The sequence below is a fragment of the Podarcis gaigeae genome, assembly GCF_964106915.1.
Source record: "Podarcis gaigeae genome assembly, chromosome: 8".
Classification (NCBI taxonomy): Eukaryota; Metazoa; Chordata; class Lepidosauria; order Squamata; family Lacertidae; genus Podarcis; species Podarcis gaigeae.
In genome coordinates, this window is record NC_139684.1 from 42,749,745 (window position 1) to 42,773,027 (window position 23,283).

General features: G+C 45.0%; 1 protein-coding gene and 1 long non-coding RNA gene across 8 annotated transcripts in view; one reads left to right on the plus strand and one right to left on the minus strand.

The window, feature by feature from the left end:
• The window catches only part of PMFBP1 (polyamine modulated factor 1 binding protein 1), an 81,810-nt gene that overhangs the window by 46,768 nt on the left and 11,759 nt on the right, over positions 1-23,283 (minus strand). For all 7 annotated transcript variants that reach the window (XR_014567386.1, XR_014567387.1, XM_083752194.1 and 4 more), the window contains exon 3: positions 21,983-22,117. Coding sequence is in view for 5 of the 7 variants with exons in the window: in XM_083752194.1 (XP_083608320.1) it covers positions 21,983-22,117 (135 nt within the window). In the remaining 2 variants the exon portion in view is untranslated. The remainder of the gene's footprint in view (positions 1-21,982; positions 22,118-23,283) is intronic.
• On the plus strand, positions 890-5,785 carry LOC310850615. The gene is made up of 2 exons (XR_014567392.1): positions 890-1,131; positions 4,243-5,785. It is a non-coding gene; the product is annotated as an uncharacterized lncRNA (long non-coding RNA).

The window sequence follows — 23,283 nt, forward strand, 5'->3', positions numbered from 1 at the left end:
CTTTGCAATGGATGATGTAAAAGGAGAATGATCCTGACTTCGGACTAGGTTCTCCTTTGTGCAATGCTTCAAAGGTTCCTCTCTCCCACCACCCGTAAGAATTTAATAAGACCTTTCATAATGAAATGCAACACAAAACAAACTAATCTAAACAAAAACAAAGAAAGAGAAAAAGAAGAATGCAAAGTCCTCTCTCACTGGGAGATCTTAAATTGTCCCAAACAGAAAAAGGTGAACCCTCCCAGCTCTCCTCTGGGAGCTTCCCTTTCTTCACCCAGCCTCCCACCCTAGGAGATCTTCCCTTCCCTGCCTCTCACACAGGGTCCTTCAACAACCATCCATCACCTTCATCTGTATGCAAACCCCTCATTAATCCTGAGTAGAGGATAACAAAAAACACAAAGAAACAAAGCAGACGCCAAAACAAAGCAAAAAACAAAAAATAACAAAGAGGTAAAAATATTAAAGGAGTAAAAAATAACAACAAAAAAAGGTAAAGTTAAGGACCTCTGACAGTTAAGTCCAGTCGCAAACGACTCTGGGGTTGCGGTGCTCATCTCGCTTTAATGGCCAAGGGAGCTGGCGTTTGTCCGCAGTTTTTCCGGGTCATGTGGCTAGCATGACAAAGCCACTTCTGGCGAAACCAGAGCAGCACACGGAAATGCTATTTACCTTCCTGCCGGAGTGGTACCTATTTATCTACTTGCACTTTAACGTGCTTTCGAACTGCTAGGTTGGCAGGAGCTGGGACAGAGCAACGAGAGCTCACCCTGTTGCGGGGATTCAAACTGCCGACCTTCCAATTGGCAAGTCCTAGGTTCAGTAGTTTAGACCACAGCGCCACCCATGTTCCAAAACCCCCCAAAAAACAATAAAAGAATATAAAAAAGAAATAAGTAAAAAAGGACTTCCAACTATGCACCTGTCAGCTGTATATACAAGAGTTCTTCAAAATTTTCAAATGTGCACTCCAGGGTAGTATCCAGCTGTTCCTCCAGTGTGCATGCACATGAAAGCTCATACCAATAACAAACTTAGTTGGCCTCTAAAGTGCTGCTGGAAGGATTTTTTTTATTGTGTTTCGACCACGGCAGCCCAACACGGCTACCTACCTGTAACTCCATTTGCTAGGCAATGCTTTTTTAAAAAAATAATATTTATTGCTTTTAAAGGATCACAAAAAAGGAAAAGAAAAGAAAAGAAGACAAAAGAGAAAAAAAGACAATACGATACAATATATAGACAATACAAAACACAACCTAAACCCATTAAACTAAACACATTAAACTAAACTAAACAAAACCCAATCCCTAACCTTAACCCTAAATGAAAAAAAAACAATTTAAAAACATACATCACATCTTTTCCGTACTCTATCTTTCATTTTTTTTTAAAAAAAGATTTTTATTAAAGTTTCAAAAATTATATAAAAACAAAACAAAACAATAGTACAAACAGACAAAAGTAAAAACAAGTATAATTTCAATCCCTTATTTTCTTATACCTTACTTCCCCGACCTCCTCATACCTCCCCTTTCTGTATTCCAATTTCTAATTTATTAATTCAGCAAATCCTTTCCCTTAATTTTCATTTAATTTTTGACCTTTCTTTTCTTTTTACTTATCCATTACAGCTGGAAACCACGTAATTTCTAAACCAACGTCATTCTAACATTCATTAATTTTGCAATATTTCTTAAGATAGTCCTTAAATTTCTTCCAATCTTCTTCCGCTGTCTCTCTCCCCTGGTCTCGGATTCTGCCAGTCATTTCTGCCTGTCCCATATAGTCTATCACCTTCATCTGCCATTCTTCCAAGGTGGGTAGGTCTTGTGTCTTCCAATACTTTGCGATGAGTATTCTTGCTGCTGTTGTAGCGTACATAATGTTCTATCCTTCTTTGGCACCAATTGGCCGACGATACCCAAGAGAAATGCCTCTGGTTTCTTCAGAAAGGTATATTTAAATACCTTTTTCAGTTCATTATATATCATTTCCCAGAACGCCTTAATCTTTGGGCACGTCCACCAAAGGTGAAAGAAAGTACCTTCATTTTCTTTACATTTCCAACATTTATTATCAGGCAAGTGGTAAATTTTTGCAAGCTTGACTGGGGTCATGTACCACCTATAAATCATTTTCATAATATTCTCTCTTAGGGCATTACATGCTGTAAATTTCATACCGGTGGTCCACAACTTTTCCCAGTCAGCAAACATAATGTTATGACCAATATCTTGTGCCCACTTAATCATGGCTGACTTCACTGTTTCATCCTGCGTATTCCATTTCAACAGCAAGTTATACATTTTTGACAAGTTTTTAGTATTGGATTCCGTACTCTATCTTTCATTCCCTTGTTTCCTCGACCTCCTCTCACCTCCCTTTTTGTATTCCACTTCTGTTAATTGTTTCAGCAAATCCTTTCCATCTTTCTCTATTTTTATCATATTATAAATAACATATTTTTAAACCATATTTTCCATTAAAACTAAAATACTTATATATGCTTAACTCCTTATAACATTTCTGCTAAGGCCATAAAATATCATTCCACCATTTTTCTATCACTCATTAATTTTACAATATTTCTATATGTAAACGTTAAATTTTCCAATCTTCTTCCACCATCTCCTCTCCCTGGATTTGGATTCTGCCAGTCCTTTCCGTCAATTCCATATAGTCCATCAACCTGGAGATCTTATGTCCGAGGCTCTTAGCTCTTTTCCAGGTCCCTTCTGCAGGTCTTCTTCATATTCTTTAATGCTAAAGATCAAATCTCGGGAAAACTCCAACCTAACAATACTTTTATTCCTTCTGGACAGGTCAGCCAATTTTCCATAGTTGAAGCTAAAATCCATAGAGTATTTCAGGACATGTTTCAAGATTCCTCCAAATCCAAAGGCCCCCAAAACTTCAATCTCCTCCAGACCCAAGTCCATGTCCCAGAAGTCAGTTAATCCCTGCATAGAGGGATCTTTCCAACTTTCCTTCTTCAATCCGAGCCAGGATCCAATCCTCAAAATCTGACTTTTTCTAGATTCAATCATAAAAGGCCTCAACTTGTAGTCCTCAATTTGCTTCTGTAAGACTAAGGATCCCGCTTGTATTACTTTAGGTGCTTTCTCCTTCTCCTCCACAATTTGTCCTGCCAAAATAGATTCCTGTACCAAGTCCTGAATTATTTCTGTGTTGGTGCTCACTTTTTGTCTCAAATTAATCACTTTCTGTTCCAAGTTATCAATTTTCAAAGTCATGTCATCGGTCTTCTTATGAAGCTGTTCCAGCGAATAGCTTATCTTACATAATACAGTCACAATTGCTTCTCCTGTCAACATTTTTAAATGGTCCAAGGTCAATCTCTGGTTCTCACAATTCCTTATCTTGCAGCTGGTGATTCCCCAGTTACACTCCTGTAAGAGTTTCAAAAGCTCCCTCTAGAGGGAAACAGTTTCCACTTGTATCAATCCTTTCAAACACAACTCAAACCATAAAAATAGTTTCAATTTTCAGTTACTTTTCCTTCTTTTTAAACGAGAAGAGGACAATGGAAACAGTATCTTTCTCTTATTTAGCTAGCTGTCAAATATGTTCTGTTCGCAATTAATGAACTCTTTCTGGCAGCCCGTTTCCAGGTTCAGAGCAGTGGTAATTTGATTTTTCACTCTCTCCTGCAGGCTCTCTAGGTCCAAAATTTCCCCCCTCTTCTCCTGCTTCTAAGGGTTTTTTTTTGTAATTTTAACCGATGGAGATTTAATCCTTTGCCAAAAACTTTCAAAGACTTTAGCTTGTAATGTCTTTGCTTCAATCTATTTACAAAAGCGGAAGGCGGACTTCCTGTTTAAGACCTTCCCGCTTCGGTGCCAAATTAAGGTATTTAAAGATCCAATTTTCCGTTCTACTCATGGGTAGTTGTTTAAAGTCCAATTATCCACAGGAAAAAGTCAGCGCTCTCCGGCAACAGCAATGAGGCTTCACTCCATGAAAGAAGCAGTCAATTCGAAGCACTGCGCCACTCACCCCACGTCACTCCGGATCCCCAGAACAGGGTTTCCCCGCGAGTAGGGGAGGCACAAAAGGTGCCAGCCGAATCCCAGGTTCACAAGCTTCTCCCGCTTGTGATTTCATTGGGTCTCCGCCTTCGCCGTGGCGGTCAGACCCTGCTTTCCACGGAGCAAGTTCCTCCCAATCGGAGGAGCTCCGCCATTGTCGGAGGCGCCAACCCAGAGGTCCATTTGCTAGGCAATGCTTTTCCAGTCTTCAAGTCTAGACATTTCAAGTTCATTCATTTTTAATTCCAAAAAGTCCAAAAGTGGTTCTTCTATTATTACTATTGATAAAAGTCAATAATAGTCGTTTTCCAGACTAACATAACAATTTTACCTCCAGTATTGAGATACAGTAAATCCTTGGTCTTTATTCCTTCAAGAGTCTCTTTGCTGTGGTCATATATTAAAAAAATGATCCATAGTTATTTACTTGTGTATAATCATTATTTCACAACCAGATCCTTATCTTCCTATTTTCTGTTTGGCCATCATTTTCCATCCTAACCTTTTTTTAAAAAACATAGTTTCCATTTCCTCTTCTTCCATTATTTTTCCAAGAATGTTGAGAGAGGCTTAATAAATTTTTCCTCTAGATTACGTTCAAATTTTATAGTCATTTCTTTCCTAATTCTATTTTTGCCAGCTCAGGATATTTCTTAGTCTCTCCATCCGTAGTTTCCTTCCCCATCTCCAGCATCATGACTCCAGCATTTAGCTCCTCCAGGCATGTGGAGGTCCTCTTGATTTCATCATCCAAAGCCTCCAGCTTAACTATTACATTCTACTGCTCAGGCAAACCTCCACCAGTATTCTTTCTCAAAGGCTGCATATTTTTTCCAGCCTCAACTTTGTCCAATCCTTTTCCATTTACCATTTTCTCCATCTCCACTCTTAGTTCTTTTCAGTGCTCCTTCAATAATTGTTGCATGACACCAATAATTAATGAGGTGTTTTTCAGTATTTTTCCTATAATGAGTGCTTTCCCTGAAATCCATAGTCCTTGCTTATCAGGAAGTTATATTCTTAACATTCCACTCTCAGAACAAGCTGTCACATAGTTTCACATTACAAGCAGCTCATTCACCAGTCAAACTGAGGATTAAGAATAGAATGAAATAAGATGATTTTTTTTGAGTTAGGGAATCTCTTAGATGTTTAACAACTTTCTTTGGGACGTATGATTAGACTTGCAGGGGTCAGCAAACTTTTTCACCAGGGGGCCGGTCTACTGCCCCTCAGAACTTGTGGGAGGCCAGACTAGATTTTGAAAAAAATAATGAACAAATTCCAATGCCCCACAAATAACCCAGAGATGCATTTTAAATAAAAGGACACATTCTACTCATGTAAAAACATGCTGATTCCCAGACTGTCCGCAGGCCGGATTTCGAAGGTGACTGGGCTGGATCCGGCCCCCGGGCCTTAGTTTGCCTACCCATGGATTAGAGCATGCTTTTTTGTTTTGTTTTGAGCCCTTTAATGGCATCTCGGCTTAAACCAGTTGTCGGGTCAGAGAGAGTGAGTCTCTATAGTAATTTATAGGAGTTTCTGAAATGACTGAAGAAAGGGAGGTTGAGCTGATCTTTGCCCTACGGACTGACACCTAGGGCTATTAAGTGGTGTTTGGGCAAGATTGCAGTTATTCTGCTGCATGGTCATTCACCTTGAAGATTTCTCAGTCTCATGATGGGAGAACAGTCCTTCCAGAACACTGGAAGTTAATCCCTGTTATCTCTGTTTCTCAGAGATAATACAATAGGCAATAGCCATAATTAAACACCACCTAATTATCTCTGATGGGACGCATGTGGTGCTGTGGGTTAAACCACAGAGCCTAGGACTTGCCGATCAGAAGGTTGGCGGTTGGAATCCCACCAACGGGGTGAGCTCCCGTTGCTCGGTCCCTGCTCCTGCCAACCTAGCAGTTTGAAAGCACGTCAAAGTGCAAGTAGATAAATAGGTACCGCTCCAGCGGGAAGGTAAATGGCGTTTCTGTGCGCTGCTCTGGTTCGCCAGAAGCGGCTTAGTCGTGCTGGCCACATGACCCGGAAACTGTCTGCGGACAAACGCCGGCTCCCTCGGCCTATAGAGCGAGATGAGCACCGCAACCCCAGAGTCGGTCACGACTGGACCTAATGGTCAGTGGTTCCTTTACTTTTAATTATCTCTGACGTTGGAACCTTGTCAGGAAATGTTTAAACAGCCATGATTTCTCACTGGAAGTCCAGTGCTTCAAAGGCTCCTGATAACCAGGTAGTTGTCAGGTGTCTGGAGAGCTGCAAAAAGCAGGTTTAGGGCAAACTCTTCCCTGTCAGCCAAGCCCCACCTTAGCTTTATGACATCAGGTTTAGAGCTGGTGGGCATGACTTGCCCAAAACAGTCTGGTGGGCTAAATGGGTAAGCCTGACAGACCATGCCTGTCAAGCAAGATGAATACTCTAGCATTTGATATAATAGACTGACCCAGCAAGTTGCCATGGAAGGTGAGCTGCATAGGAGTGTGACCCTGGGCAATTTGAAACCTTCCATATGCCCACAACTTAAACATGTGAAAGTTTTAGTCTGTTTTAAAGTCTTACAGGCCCTTTAAAAGTGTATTTCTATATTTGATTTATGCTGCACATCGTCCTGAAATTTGACATCATGAAGATTGCTATAAAATAAACTTTAAATAAAAAAATAAATCTCTGCTATATGAAACTGGTGACTGGAGAGGCATGATTTTCACAGCAACACATTCCAGCCCTAGTAACCCTAAACCATGGTTAGGCAAACTAAGGCCCAGGGGCCGGATCCGGCCCAATCACCTTCAAAATCCGACCCGCAGACTGTCTGGGAATCAGCATGTTTTTACATGAGTAGAATGTGTCCTTTTATTTAAAATGCATCTCTGGGTTCTTTGTGGGGCATAGGAATTCATTCATTCCGCCCCAATATAGTCTGCCCCCCCCAAGGTCTAAGGGACAGTGGACTGGCCCCCTGCTGAAAAAAATTACTGACCCCTGCCCTAAACTAAAAAGACCCAATCTCTTTGGCCTTTCTTCCCAAAACAGGGGCTCTGACCACTCCCACATATTTCCTGGTTCCCCTTTTCAGTTCTACAGCATCTTAATTCAGATGGGATGAGAGGTGGCACCATCTTCAGTTTGGATTACTATAACATGCTCTACATGGAGCTCCCTTTGAAAAGTGCTTGGAAACTTCAACCGGCCCAAAGAGCTGCAGCCGGTTGACCAAGGTTGATTATAGGGAGCATAAAACTCCATTTTTACAACAGCTCCACTGGCTATCCATCTGTTTCTGGGCACAATTCAAATTGCTGGTTATGACCTATAAAGCCCTACATGGCTTATGCCCAGGCTATTTGAAGGACTATATTCTTTCCTGTGAACCTGACCAGGCTCTGAGAGTTTGGGGGAAAGTTCTTTTCTCAGTCCCACCACCCTCACAGGCATGCTTCATGGGGATGTTGGAGAGGGCCTTCTTAGCAGCTGCTCCCAGACTTTGGAAATCCCTTCCTAGGGAAGCTAGACTGGCTCCCTTTTCTTGTTCTTCTGCTGGCAGGTGAAGACTGTTGCATTCAGACAGGCCTTTGGAAACTGCTTTTTTTTAAAGAAAAGAAAGGGTGGGTTTTAATAGTGCTGTGCTGTTTTTCTTATCTGCATTTTAATAGATTTGTTTTTATATTATGTTAACCCTACTAGAGTTTAATTAATTTTTAACAATGATCTTTTACATGTTTTCAGTTTTTTGTATTTTATTTGTGTTTTTTTAATTTGTGTAACCTGTCTTGAGTCCCAGTTTGGGGAAAATGTGGGTTATAAATAAATGTAATAGCAACAGCAACAGCAACAGCAGCAACAACAACAACAACAACATGTTTATAGCCACACACCACGACCCTTGCAGAAAACAGCATCTCTTCATGCTTCCAGAAAAGCATTGCCAATGAGGAGGAAAGTTTCCATTTATTCCACATATATACCCCCCTTCTTAAAAATCAGAAAGCAGTTTACAAGCAATAGTACAAAATACCTCACCTGCAACAGCTAATCAAAAACAGTACTGTACAACCAGCTCATCAGCTCTAAATATCAGCATCAGTATGTTATTATTATATTAATAATAGACTACTCAGTAAAAAGCCGCCTTGAAAGCTTCATCAAAAAGATCTGAAGGATGGGTTGAAAAGGTGTGTCTTAAGTAACTGGTAAAACTGGCCCCAGGCCTGGCTTCAGCATCCACTGTGTAGCTTCTTTCATGGGCAGTAGGGCTTTGTCTGCAATCTTGCCTCCCCACCCAGTGAAGGTCTCCGGTTAAAAGCAGGCTTCAGGGATCCTCCAGATTTCCCTACATATCACCCAAAACCTCATAGAGAAAACTTATGTAAACACATCAAAGGCTTTTGAGGTGTCCATAGACACAAAAGGAAGCCCTTTAAAATAAGGCAGGGTCAAACAGCAAGTTCTGGTTAGGAAGAGGTTTTATAGATAAAGTGTGTATATAACAAAAAGCTCTAGAACAGATGACAGTGTCAAAAGACAGCAATAAAGGTAACCAGGATTAATGGTGGTGGGAGTGGGGGGCAGCTTTGTTTTTCCCAAACTGGAGGCTCTGCTGCCCATTCTGCTTGTTTCTCAGCCAAAGATTTAGATTGCTGACCCTGGAGCTGCCAGTACTAGCTAAAGATGCTTCAGCATCTCTGTACTTTTCTGCATCTCAATTCACTCTGACCTCCCTATTTACAATCCTGCCCCCGCAAACCACATGTACATAGCCTTGCAATTGAGGATAGTCCAAAAGAGCTTGCAGCTTAAAAAGATTGTTAGTCTTTCAGGTGCCACAAGTGAGGCCAGGGCCCCCAAACTTGGCTGTCTAGATGTTAGTACACTGAGCAGTGACAGCAGCACCAAGGAAATGGTTGGAACAAAGGCCTTGGATAGGGCCCCCTCCACGCATAGCTTACAGTGTAGAAAGAACAGGGAGGTGGGGGATTTAGAGAAAGCCCAGCAGCAGCTGCTGACAGAAGCTATATAGAGGCCAATCTGGGGCAAGAGCAAATGGCCCTCCACACACCCCTCCCTAAGTAGAAGCATGCTCAGAAGTGAGCTCAGCACCACCTTCTGAAGGCCAACAAACTCCAGACTCCAAGAGCAAAGCTGCAGATGGCTAAGAGGCATTGTGGCTCTTGCAGAGAGAGAGCAGAACACTGTTTTGCAAACAGATGCACCATGGAAGAGAGGAGCGACACACACCTGTCATTTGGTGTTACACATAAGCAGTTTATTAAAGAATTAAATATTTATAGACTATAAAGCAAGCAGGGCGATGGGTTGAAAACAGCGTGCTGAGAGGGGCATTATAAAACAATGAGGCTGTCAGTGATTGATCAAGTATGGAGAACACAAGCGTGTGAGAGAAGCACTGCGCCAGCAGCAGCAGAGGCCCCCGAGTTGCAGGAGCCTATCTGGGTTACTGCAGGAAGCCTCCCTTGACTGCTGCTAATGGAGTCAAAAAGGGCTAGAGAAGAGTCCAGGTTGTTGAGCGCTGGGCCTGCTGCACAGCCCAAATGGGAGCTCCCATGTCCCCAACTTGTGATGCATCTCTCTCTCTCTCTCTCTCTCTCTCTCTCTCTCTCTCTCTCACACACACACACACACACACACACAATGCCAAACGGGAGCAACAGAATACAAGTATTTTAGTCTAATAATGAATGACCTGCAGAAAGGAAACCACAGTCTGGCTATAACAGTAGGCCTGGAGTATCTAGAAAATAAAACTGAATTGTATAACAGAAGCAAATGTGAGTTTTATAGAGTAATAGCCATGCAAGCCCATCCTTATCTCCATTTCTCATGGAATTACTAGACAGGGACCACTGTGGGACCACTGTGGACAAAGCATATCTTAATTTCAGCAAAGCACTTGACAATGTTCCCCCACGATATCCTTGTGGGCAAGGTGGCAAAATGTGGTCCTTCACCTGCTCCTTATGGGAGGAGGACAGCAATGCAGCTGCTTTACGACAGACATGTCAAATAGCAACTGGCCTGGGTCTCAGCAAGAAGAGCCACTTCCAGGGGACCAGGCAAGGAAGCAGGCTTCAAGGAACTGGAAATGTAGCAGTAATGCCCTTTAGAGCCATGTCCTGGCTAGGCCATGACATAAGCAGCTTGCAAGGGCATCTAAGAGCAGCCCTGAAGCTGGATCAGGCCAAAGGGGGACCATCTAGTCTGGCATTCCTCTCCCTGGGAAACTTACAAGCCCAAGAGTACCTTCCTCACTTGGCCTCCCCAGCAACTGGTGTTCAGAGGCAGGCTGCCTCCCTGGAAGTGGTAAGCAGCCACCATGACAAGTAACCATGAGAGCCTTATCCTCAAGGCATGTATCTAATTCCCCTTCAAAGCAATCCAAGTTTGCAGCCATTAAGGCATACTGAGGAACTGAATTCCATAGTTTAACTATGTGCTGAGTAAACCTCCCTTTCATCTGTTCTGAAGCGCCCACCATTTAATCAGTTCTTCCTTGCAAGGCTATCTCAAGGCTGCAGGAAAGCACTGGGTCTTGGCTTTCTGTCCGCAAAAGTATCTCAAATCCATTCACAATGGGACCTCGACGTGGCTGCATGATGCGGGACATGCTTCAGTTGTAGATCAACAGCCAGCCCACAGTGGCCCCTTCCTCTCCACAGCTAGACTTGAGGCACCTCCTGGCAGAGGCAGCACCACTTTATTCCTGAAGACAAGAGTGAAGCTACAGCTGCAAGAATCTTCTTGCTTTTCTCAACCCAGGGTTCAATATTCTCCCCAGCAGACGTGAACATGAGATCTCCCCATGCTGCAATGCCTTGGAAGTGCCCAGCCTTTTTAAAGGAGGGCCCCTTGTCCATTTTGTGGGCAATTGGCTGGGTTTCTCACATAACGCCCCTCCCTCTCCACCATGTTTATGAGATCTGCCTACAAGCCCCTGGCGAAGATGCCTCTAGCAGCCACCTCCATTTCACAAGACGAGAAGCATTCTTCAGATTCAAATGCTGTGAGGTCAGCAGAGCTGTCGAGATGTTGCTCTTCCCCCTTTAAAAGCGATGAGCTATTTACTCCCTAACAATTCTGCTTCAGAGCTGGTTTAGCATTTTTATTGGAATGTGAAAGCTCTTAAAAGAACAGGGAAAAAAATCTAATCAGGCAGAAGAGATAGAAAACTTGCTGAATTTTTGCTCTCCCCCCCCATGCCCCCCTCAACCCTATCAAAAGCCCATCTTCCATTCATTGCTTCCCGATGTCATTATGACAAGCGGCTACAAATCAATAGCAGGAGGAAAGGCCGGGCCAGCCAGCATCAGCCAGTGATAAAGACTCCCTCTCAGCCCCGCTTTGCTAATAGCACATAATAGCAGCCATTGGTGCCCCGCATTAAATCATACATTTCACTCGGCGTTTATTATGGGATTTTTAAAACTCCTCACTAAATTGGATTTTCTCGATGGTCTCTAATTTCGACATTTATCATTTAAAATTAAACTCCTCTGTGGAGATGAAGAATGAAAAGGGGGGGCAGAGAGAGAAAGGGGGAAGGAAAAAGTTTTGTATTTTTCTTCTCTTTAAAATGAAAACCCATAAATAATATTCAAATTCCACTACCACAAGCCCTAAAATTTTTATGTATCTAAAATGTTAGAAGTTTGGCTGGAATTGCTTTGGGAGATTTGCTCTGAAGCTGTTAAAAAGGAAGGATTATTATTATTATTTTAAAAAACACCATCCAGGCTTTTCAGTATTCTGATTTGGATCCAGCTCTATGCAGAGGGCTCAGGGGCAGTTTCGCTTCCACCTGGTGACCCTGTTACAGAGTACAGGCTCCCATTAGCACACGGCACAGAATTCAACAGGCATTAAGCAGAGGGGTCTGTGCTGGTAGACTGTGTGGTAGGAGGGGTGGGGGCAGCCTCCATTTCTGAAGCTCCAGTTCTGTACCCAGCATAGCAGGAAAGAGAAAGGCACAGTGGTGCCCACAAGCAGGGTGCAGGGAGAGAAGAAAACACATACAGTGGAGGCGGCAGATGCAAGTGTTGGAGGCAATTCCTACTACATAAAATAAGTGGTGAGATGGAAGCAGCACTGTGTGACATCCCGCCCACCAGGTGACTATGAAGAAAGAGCAGTTAGAATAAAAGAAGTGGTGTGACACCCCTCCCACCAGAAAGAACAGTTTTAGAGGAAAGACCAACAGAATTGGCAGAAAGTTCACAGGAGGGTCTGGGCCAGGCCTCAAACTTTGTGCTCCAGACTCTTGGTTATCCTTGCTTTTGCCTCCCTTCCAAATCTCAATGGCTTTCTCTCCTCTCTCTTTTTGGACTTTCTGGCCCACAACTAAACATGCTGCTTTACACAAAGTCTGAACAGTTCCAAAGTAAGTGGAGGGGAGAGAGGCCTTGCCAAGTCTCGACATGGTGGCCTCAAGGACCCTCTTAGGAGCATCACTCTTGGCCCATGCACACAACAGCAAAAGGGAGGTGAGGCTACAGCCACTTTCTTACCCTCCATTGGCCCAGAAATGGCAGGGTGGTGGTAGGGCACCTCAAAGGGCCACAGACTCCACAGCACCACATCAGGAGCACACCTGGCTCATGACTTTCAGACAATAGTGCACCAAGCTCAGCATTTTCCCTGGCAAAAGCTGCATTTCCTGCCAGCCACTCATTTTTCGCCTTTCCCCCTGCAACCTGGCCCACACACTACTGCCCCATGCAGTAGGCCTTGCCTCAGTATGGCAGGCCAGGCCTGGAAGAGATGCCCAACAATTCTCATTGAGCTTGCGCAACCTCATAGTTTCCTGCAGCTCCAGATTCTGAAACATCCTATGCCTTATTGATCCTGGTAATCAAACTCAGCAACAGTTGAGAACCACTCAATTTTTCCCTACTGGAAATGTATGTAAGACACCATGGTTTGCAATTAGCTGACTGGGATTAAATGCCACTTGGGGTGGGCTTTCCTCTTGCTGGATCCCAGGGCTCTGCCTGCCTGAGGATGTTGCTGGCAGGATTCCCTGACTTGTGAGGGCCTGCTGGAAATAGCATGGGAGGCATGAAGAGTCGCCAAGCCTTTTTGAAGAAGAGTTGGGCTTGATGAATTCATTTATTAAATTGCTTGGTCCATGTTCCAGAGACAAAGACAGCTCCCAAGCGGAAGAGGAGGAAGGAAATGGAACAGCCACCCTCCAAAGCCCAGGCTGCTCCGAGCACAACTGGCTGTTCAAGGGGGTGGGCTGGTGAAAGATGCCCTTCTCCCAACCAAGCCATTCATTCGCTCTGCCATGAACAGCCATGCTCCAACGTACATGGCCCTGTGAGGAAGAGAAGGCTCTATGCTCAGTCTGCACGTTCACATCTGATCTTTGCCAGGCCTCCAATCCAAAATGGAAAAAAGAGCAGCCATTGCTACATAGGCAGGAGGAAATATCTCCTCAGTACTGTTCAGGCTGTGGCAAGCAAGGTGACCTCACAATGGCTAACTAGGAACCTCCCCACAAATGCTCTAGGAGTGGCAGATTTAAACAGCCTTTGGATTTGCATTCCACCGCAGAGTGAGCAAACACGGAACACTTTCTGGGTTTGGGGGAGGGAAGGATCAAGTTGAGCACAACTGAGTCACCCTATTCAGGCCATAGAAGGTGCTACCAATTATTGGATGGGAGATCAGAGCCTTCAAGCAGAAAGCTTAATAGTACTCCAATACAGTTCTTGATCTGTGGCAATTGTGAAAAATAATCTTTGTTTTAAACTGTGATACAGTTTATATTTTGTAGCTTTTAAGGAGCACACAGAATTTTAGAGCATAGTTCAGCAAGCCATAAAATTCCAAGTCATGGCAAACATAGTTCGCAACACACACCATGTCCCGCTTTTTGAATGTTACAGTTCATTGTTTTTCACAAGTAATGTGCTTTTCTGCTATCTACCATTTGCCTGGAGAGGAACAATGAGAACAGCAGAAGCCAGGAAACAGAATAGGAGGCTTAGAGCAAAGCACAAACCATGCCTCCCACCTTCTCCCTACCTCAGTTTAGTTACGCAGCTATCCTGGGAAAGAGGGGATAGGCTCGGGTGCACATCTGGCATGGAAAATGTGCTAATGCTCTTCCCCACAGCATTTAAGCAAATCAGATGGGCTGCAAGCACTATGTGGGGAGAGTGGAGGAGGATATCCTTTCAGCAGCAGAAGCGGCAAGGGGGGCTTAGAAGGCTTCCAAGCAGGGATTCCCAGAAAAGCCCGAAGAGCAAGAGGCCCTGGCCCACAGACAGGGCACCTTGGGGAGAGCAGTTCTACCCTAGAACGGGTCACAATCAGCCGAACAGGAGCTCTCCTCACCCCACCCCACTTGTACCGCTGCTCTGTCCTGCCTCTTTTCTGTTAGCTGGCTGAGCAACCATATCCAACAAGGGCTCATGAATGGCTCTGCCTCAAACTGGAATTGGTCTTATGTGGTGTGCCAGAGGGCTCTTTGCAAAGCCCCGGGCTGTTCAACCTTTTTACAAATGACTTGGATGGAAACGTAGAGAGGACTCTAACCAAATTTGCAGGTGACACAAAGCTGGGAGGGAGACATCAGCACAAAAGACAGATGCCAGATCCAAAGTGATCTTGACAGGCGAGAACACTGGGCTGAAACCAACAAGAGAAAATTCAATAGAGATAAACGTGAAGTCCAGCACTTAAGAACAAAAGAATCAAAGAAACATGAACACGATAGGGGAGCCTTGGCTTGGCAGCAGGATCTGCAGAAAGGATCTGGTACAGAGGCTATTCACAAGCCAAAAATGAGCAAGCAGCCCAACACAGCTGCTTAAAAAAAGCAAACATAGGACTAGGTTGCATTAATAAAAGCATGACATCTAGGTCAGGAGTTCCCAAACTGTGATCCACAGCATGTCTGCATTAAGTATTTATATTAATTTTAAACTGAATTTACATTCCTACTTCCATTTCTTATATTGTATTCCATTGCATTACAAATTGAATTTTATTGAATGCAAATTGTAATATAATAAAAGAAAAAACAAGCAATAAAAATACAATTAAAAAACCCACACAGCATCTAGCACAGTGCATTACAATTGTTACAAGGGGCAGAAATATTATTAAGTGGCCAATGGAGGGGAAAGTATAGGATCTAGATCATGGAAAGTCATAGTTCTGCTGAATTCTGTGCTGCCCAGACCGGCATCTAGAGTAATGTGTACAGTTCTGGGCACTATATTTTAAGGAGAGCATGAACAAACTGTAGTGTGTCAAGAGAAGGGTGGCAAAGGAACAAAGCTCTGCCATAAACAGTTGAAAGAACTGCTGGGCATGCTTAGCGTGGAAAAGAGAAGGTGAATGAGGCAGGTGACAGCAGGTATTTCAAACATCTGAAGGTGCAGTTGACTCTTGTTCTCTGTTGCTTCAGAGGACAGGACAGGGACTCCATGAGTGAAAATGGCAAGGAAGCTAATTTTGGCTAAAGATCAGAAGAAGCTTCCTAAGAGAAAGAGCTGCTTGATAGTGGAAGAAGCACCACTGCTGTGGGAGGGGACGCACTCTTCACCTTCTTTGGGGATGTTTCAAGCAGAGGCTGAATGGCCACCCTTCAGGGATAGCATGTTGGCTACGTCCTACATTGAGAAGAGGGTTGAAGCACATCATGACCTCCAAGCTCCCTTTGGACTCCATGATACCAGTGCAGGGGAAACAGAGTGACCTCTGCTCGAGCCCACCAACTGCACGTGGGCAGAAGGTTCATCCTCCTCCGCAGGGCCTGACTCTTTTTCACTGGCTCTGAATCCAAAGCCTGGCCCTTGGCACCTGGAGTGGCAGGAAGGAGACTGATGAGCAGCCACAGCATCGGCTGTCTAGATGGGGAATCTACAGCTCCAGGGACCCAACATTTTAAATGTTTCCAAACCAGCCAATTTCCCATATCACCTAATCAAGATGCCTACGTCTTTTTTGGCGGGTGGGGGGGGAGGGCAGCCAGGGAAGACGTCACCTTTCCAGCAAGAGAGCAGAATCCATTATAGGAAACACTCTGGAAGGAGGGCGCCCTTTGCAGAGCTTGCGGCCTGGGGGCCTCATTATTCTCCTGACTGTGATTCAATTTGCCCTGTTCTAAAGACCCCTCCCAACCCAACACACCAAATATGCACCTAGCCAATAATTTCCAATTAATGCAATCAGTTCCTGACTTCTCCCTGACCCCGACAATCACCTGGTTGGGCTGAGTGGAAGGCAAACAGCACCGGGGAGGAAAGGCATAGCAAGAGGCTGTCTGATTAATTCCCCCCTTCCCCAGCCCAATAGCTTGCTTGATGCCCCCCCTCCCCACACAGCTGGGATGCTTCTAGGCATCTGCCCAGGCCTGTCCTCAGACATAAATAAAGGAAACGGGGAAAGGGACCCTTCTAGGCGATTATGAAATCAGCGCATGAAAAATAAGAGCCATCATTACACTGAAAGAGAGGGGGCTGGGGGGGGGGGAAGAGGCAGCAAGAGAATCTCTTTCTGCAGATTTGCCTTTGAGAGCGGCAAGGGGCCGTTCTGCTGCTTACATTCCGTTGCCCTGGCAACATACTCCTGTAAAATAAAGATTATTAAAGCGCATATGATTATTCGGCTGCTGAGTGAATGAGGCAGCGGCGGCAGCTGCTTCTGAATTCCTTATCAGAGGAATTCAATTTCTGCCCAAATTGCATTTCTGCCACCTCATACAGGCACCCCACCCCCCATACCAATCCAGACACCAGTTCCTCAGCTAGAGAAACCACTGGGGTGCCTTTCATGCCTCCCCTTTGCCATTTCAGGCAATTGCTTCAGTCCACACAAGCAAATTGGTGCAGGCCCACTCCCCCCCCCCACAAGAGAGAAGCCTACCCAGACAAACCACACCCTGGGGTTGCAAGGGGACAGCTATTCTGCTACTTTGATAATCAGGTAGAGAGGAATTTTCTGCTTATTATTCCTCCTTAGCACAGAGGTTGGAAAATAAGAATAAAATAAAAAACCCAAAAGGGCTGAACTCCCACACTTCTCTTACTGGTTCAAGGAACCACCAGTCATACTGAGAAGCTGAAACCTGCCCCCCCCCCCACGAGCCCTTGGTCCTGCAGTTTAAACCCAAAGAGCTACGGAGAGCACATACTAGGAAAGAGGCTTCCTCAGGGCAGGGCTGACAGGGCAGAGCAGGGCTGGGAGAGCTGGCCGCAGGACTTGCCAGGCCAGACTGGGTTGAAGGTCCACCCATCCCAGCAGACATCTGTGACAGAACAAAGCAGAGTTTGCTGCCAACACCTTGCAAATCAGAGTTCGGAAGGCTCTCTTGCCAGCTGCCATTCAGAAGCCGTTGCCCTCACCGTCATAGGTCCAAGTGGGCATTTGGCAAAAGAAACAAGCCCAGCTGATGGAGGCCCAAGCAAGAGCCAGGCATGCGCATACAGCTCCAGCCACCTGCTGCCACTCCCAGCACTGCCCAGCAGGTGTCTCTAGAGCTCTGGGAATCCAGGGAGCTCTGTTGCAGCCTCTCCCCACATCCTGGATTGCGCCAGCAGGCAAAGCGAAACACAGAAGGGAAGAGAGAAGAGCTCACCCAGTGCTGCCTACCTGGGAGAGAGGGGGCAAATGGTTGTCTGCAGGCCAGGCCAAGCAGGGTCCTGGGCAGGTGCAAGTCGAGATGCCGGGGAACTTTTGACTTGCCAACAGAACCACTCATTTGAAGAGAAAGCCAGAACTGACTGAAGGGGCCTCAGTAGGCAGAGCAGCAAGAACTGCCCTTTGCCCACTTTCCAGCTTTTGATGGACCCCACAGTTTGGTTAGGAAACAATGAACTATTTAAAGTGGAAAACAAGTACAAGATTGCCCTTGTCTTAGAATCTTCCTGAGCATAGGGAGGCTTAAAATGCACGAAAGAAGGGGGAATTCTGTGGCTTTAGGCCAAATTAAAACCTGCACAAACCCTAAAGAAAAGATTGAAGATGTTTTCTGCTAGATGACTAATTTGAGAGTACCTGTTAACATTAAGGTTCTTTGAGCACATGGCCATGCACCACTATTGACCATCCTACACCATTAACACACACACACACACACACACACACACACACACACACACCAACAACAACAAACAAGGCACTTTTCAAGCCTGTCAGGAGTTGCCCTTACCCTTGCAGCAGTGTGGGATAGGAAGGAGACAGCAAACACCCAAGGAAGCTAAAAGCCCTTGTCCCACACTCCTTTCTCCAGAGCCATGGAAAGAGAATGGGGCAACTCTAGGTGACTGCTGAGGAACAGTTTTGGAACCCCAGACTGATGGTTTTTTTGCAGCTGTATTATGCAACATGTCATTGACACAATAATAGCCTAACAGTGGTGGATTTATATAGGGCTAACCACACATCATTCTACTTTGGTTGTTCTGCAACACTTCCTCAGGGTTGCTGCATTACTGGCATCTGGATACACCCCTGTGTTATAGTGCAACAAAAGCAGGATTTCACCAGGAAGACATGGGACATGAACTGTCTGGAAAAGAAGCTGTATGTCCACCCCAAAACCTTTGCAGGCACAAAGATATTGAAAGCAGGGTCAGGTAGATAAGCACCCCTATACCATCAGCAGCACAAATAACCAGGAATGCATAGAATAAAGGACGTCAGCAGGGGGCTGAAGTGTTCATTCAGAACTCCTATACATAACAAATGGTTGCAGTTGAGGGTTTGGTCCTCCTCCAATAAGTAGTTATCAAATTGTCCAGCTATTATGTTTTTAAAGGACACAAGGCTACCGATGAAGACTTTGTCAGTATGTGTTTGGCCATAGTGTGTGTGTGTGCGCGCGCGCACGCAATTAAACAATATCTCTGTCATATATGCAATCAACAAATTTGAGTTTTCTTTCCCACTTTTTCTTCTTAGCTCAGTTTTCTGTTTGCCATCTGTTATGGTCTACCTAGCACTCCAAAGCTTTGGGAAGAGCAGGAACACCCTGCTGGCCCCTCTCACCCTGCAACCTGGATTCGCATTTCTCCCAACCTTATGAATCAGGCAACAGCCACTTGCTGCAGTAAGGGACAAGATTCTCCAAGAGAGGGAGATGGGAAGATTGGCCCATGGGTCCTCTCATTCGCAGTCCAATCTGTGGGACCAGCACACACACAGACCCATCTACAGGCTGCCCTTTTTTCTGCCTAAGGGCATGTAGCAGAGGAAAAAGCCAGTGGTTCTATTCAACTGGGGCAGAGATTCCTGCACCAGGTTAAGTGCTGGGAAAGGGGAAGCTGCCTTTGTTGCCAAACTCAGGAAAGAGAAAGAGGAGGAGGTGTAAGGTGGAGTGGAGGACAGAGAGCAAAAAAAAAGGGGGGGAGAAAGGGTGGAAATTGAGAGCTCTAAGGAGAGAGAGTCCTGTCTGGTGAGGAAAAAGCAGGGTTTCCAGCTTTTCCATTGGTCATCGGAGCTGTAATTTGATGTACAAGTGACTCATCTTCATGATGTGAAAAGGTTAACCTGCTAATTTCTATGCCTCCCCCCATGAGTTGACAGCTACCGGAAGAAAGAGAAATGAGGGAGGAGGCTTGCCAAAACACCTGTAGAACAAGAGAAGGGGGTTCAGAAAGACCCACTGAAAGATTCAGAAGAACCTGTGAAAAGAGAGGGAAAAGGAAAACCAGGGAGGTTACTGTAGGTTTGAGGGCGATTCCAGAATGCTAGTGGGACAGAAAATGATTTCTGCAGTGGGTTGGTTGGGTGAAAAGGCAAGGAAACTGAAAGGGAAAAGCACAGTAACTGATGGGACAAGAGAGGAAAAGGGCATGTGCAATGAGCTGAAGAGACAAAGTAGAGTTGTTAGAGAAGCACAGCGTGCTGGATGTGAGAATAAGGCAAGTCTTCCCAAGCCTACCATCCTGCAGGCACTTCCAGCAACCCACAAACAGAGGAGGTCCTCCTCCTTCTTTTCTCTATCAATGAGTACTTGGAGGTATATTGTCTCTGAACATGGAGCTGCAATCACCAAGAGCTGTAGAGGAGGGTGGTAGTATTCATCTAAGCTTGACTCAGAGTAAACCCACTGAAATTAAGGAACATGACTATGGTAAATTTGATCCATTAATTTCAACAGGTCAATACTGAGTAAACTTTAGTTGAACAGCATCCAGAGAATTCAACTCCAAGACTTTGCTGAATCCACTTTTCAAGCCAGGAAAAACCCAGCATCTACCACAGCATCCCATCTCAGGAATTCCACAAGTGAACTGCATTATGTAAAGACATACCATCATCTGTTAATCCTTTCACTGGTGGGCCCCAAGTTCTAATAAGAAAGGGAGAAAAACTCCTCTCTGTTCCATGTTCTGCACATGATGCATAATTCAATGAACTTCTATTAAGCTCTTTCTTTTCCAATCTAAAAACCATTAAGGGCTTTAATTGCACCTCATACAGAAGGTGCTCTAACCTCCTGATCACTCAGGTTGCCCTTTTCCTACTCTACTGCATGCTTTTGAGAAGGGACAACCAGAAAGGTGCACAACTGCAGCAGTGCCAGAGATGAACATAAAGCCCTTAAGCTCCTTGGACACCTCCTTTCCAGGCCCCAGCTTGGAATTTTCCTTTCCCACCCACCCCAGCTACATACAGAACTGGATTTTGCACTGAACGTTACATCATTCCAGTCCCAATACTTCCTTAGAAAGTCAGTTTAAGACCCCACTTTAAGACCCTATCAGGGTCTTATATGATCATTAAGGATTATTTTCCCCCAATACACAGAAATTCAGGTTGACTTACACTAAATGGCACCTCTGCTTAGCTGGCAGGCACTCCCTTTGGAGTTGTTTGTAATTTGTGCAAGTCTTTACCCTCCTGAAGTAGTTTGGAGTCATCTGCCAAACTGGTCATCTCACCACTCACTCCAGCCTCCAGTTCATTTGTGACTCAGTGACATAGCCTGGTTCCAAAACAGGTCCTCAGGTGACCCCACTCCCTCCTTGCCTCTACTGCAGAAACTGTCCTTTTATTCCTATGCTGTCTCTCTAAGTAGTTACTGATAGCAAAGCAAGGCCTGTTCTCTTATTCCAGGACTGAAGCCTCTGGGGATGGAGTCTGCCAAAAGCCACTTGGAGGTCCAAACACAAAAAGTTTACTGGGATCTCTCTGTGTACCAACCCTCTTAAAGGACTCCAGAAAGGCTGGCAAGGCAAGATTCCCCTTGGCAAAACCCCCATAACTCTTCCTCCAAAAGGCTTGTATTTTCTGTTCCGGGCTTCCTTAACCTGGTGCCCTCCGGATGTTTCTAACTACAACTTGCATCAGCCCCATCTAGCATATTTAGTGCTCAGGGATGATGCAAGCAGTTCTCCGAAAAGATCTGGGGGGTACCACATTGAGGGAGGGGCTGTTTTAAATGTTTAATCATTCAAGTTTTAATTGTGCTTTCCACCAACTTGTACAATGGGCTAAGGAGCCTGTAATTTCTGGCCTCCTCCATAATATATATTTTAAATAAATAAATTAGATTTATTTTGGCTACCCTCTAATAGCCTCTGGTAAATTGAATGATTTAACAAACCCTTACATATTTCTGCTAGAAGACCAACAATTTCAATGGAGGGCTAATAAAGATGGGAGCTGAAAGGTCTACAGTGATGAAGAGAAGAGAAAAGGCCACCAGGGGTGCTAAAAGAAACAGGAAGTTAACTCAGAAGGCATTAATATATGACACAAAGGTTTTTCTGTGGTTAACACGGTGCTGCAACTTCAGTTAATGTAGAAGTGCCTCTTTCAGAGTGAATGGAGTTGGGCATCCTGTCTCTGCCTTAAACAGGCAGACCCACAGCTATCAGCAAGGAAATTCATGCCCTGGAACCCAGGACTGTGACCCCCTCATCCAGCCCCTACACATACCTGAAATTTGTCCTCAGCTGCAGCCAGTTTCACGAGGTCAAGTATTTGGTTCTCCAGCTCCTCCACTGTCTGAATCAAGATGGTGTTCTGGTCACTCAGATCTATGATGTAGGCCTGTAGAAGCCTCACCTCCATCTGCACATGGAGAAGAGAGAAAAAGTAGAGCCTCAGACACCCGACTCAGTGTTGAGAATTAGGAAACAAGGACAGCAGACTGGGTCTACCCCAGAGGGCATTTTCTGAGAAAGTGGCTTGGCTCAGAAACCAGCTGGTAACAATGACAGACCTCACCATCAGGACCCAGAACGTGGAGTTGAGTATGTTCCTAGTCTACCTGGAGGGGCGGGGGAGAAACCAAACTTCAGAAAAGGGCCTTCCTATCCAGGTCTTGTTTGCCTTTGCAGGAAGCAGCTGGAGCTACTTTTTGCAGGAAACAGTTGGGTCTGGCCTTCTGCATACCAGAATCACTCAGTAACCTTAGGAAGCCACTGTCTTCAGGCAGCCTATGCAGAACTTTGCAGCCAGAACATCTCTTTCAACTCAAGTGTGTCTTTCTTTTCTGAGAGAAGGATATGTGGGAATGGCAGCAGGTAGGCGGGAGGAAGAGGCAATAAATGGAGAGAGGGTTCTGGCTGCTCTTTCCAAAACCTCTCAATCTTAAACCATCAGGGGTGTCACCTCACAGAACCAATAGTCTTCGACAGTACAGGGACTTAATCACAACATTGAGCTTTTCGGCCACAGAAAGGCCGGAAATGACCCAGCACCAAGCCACAAATGTCCCAAACTCATGTCTCCATTCCCAGGATGTCCCTCTTAGCTCTTCAAAGAGGCAGTTGCCCTGGCCAACTCCCTGCTGGAGAACAGCAGAAGGGACCAAATCCATGTTGCCATGAGACAAAGCCAGGGCCAGCTCACCGGGTGGGTTTGCAAGTTCACTTGTGCCACCATTTGCCAAGATAGGCAGCCACCTCTCCCTTTTAGCTGCTGGGAGCAGGAAAAGGAGGGCAACAAAACTGTGCTTCCCAGTAGCTACCAAAAATGAAGGAGTTCACCCAGAAGTCTTCACTGGTAAAGTTTTGGCACACGGAAACCTGTTCCTAATCAACCAAGCTACTCCTTTGGGGTCAAATAAAGTGATTAGCTTATTAAGTAGCAAGCTTTTAATAAGCAAACGTGACTGAAAATTCTCCTCCACATCCTGATAATTTCAGTGTTGCTAATTCATTATTAGAGCCTAGATTCATTAACTATTCAGTTTATAGATATTAATGCTTAAGATGCATGCATCACCTGCCAAA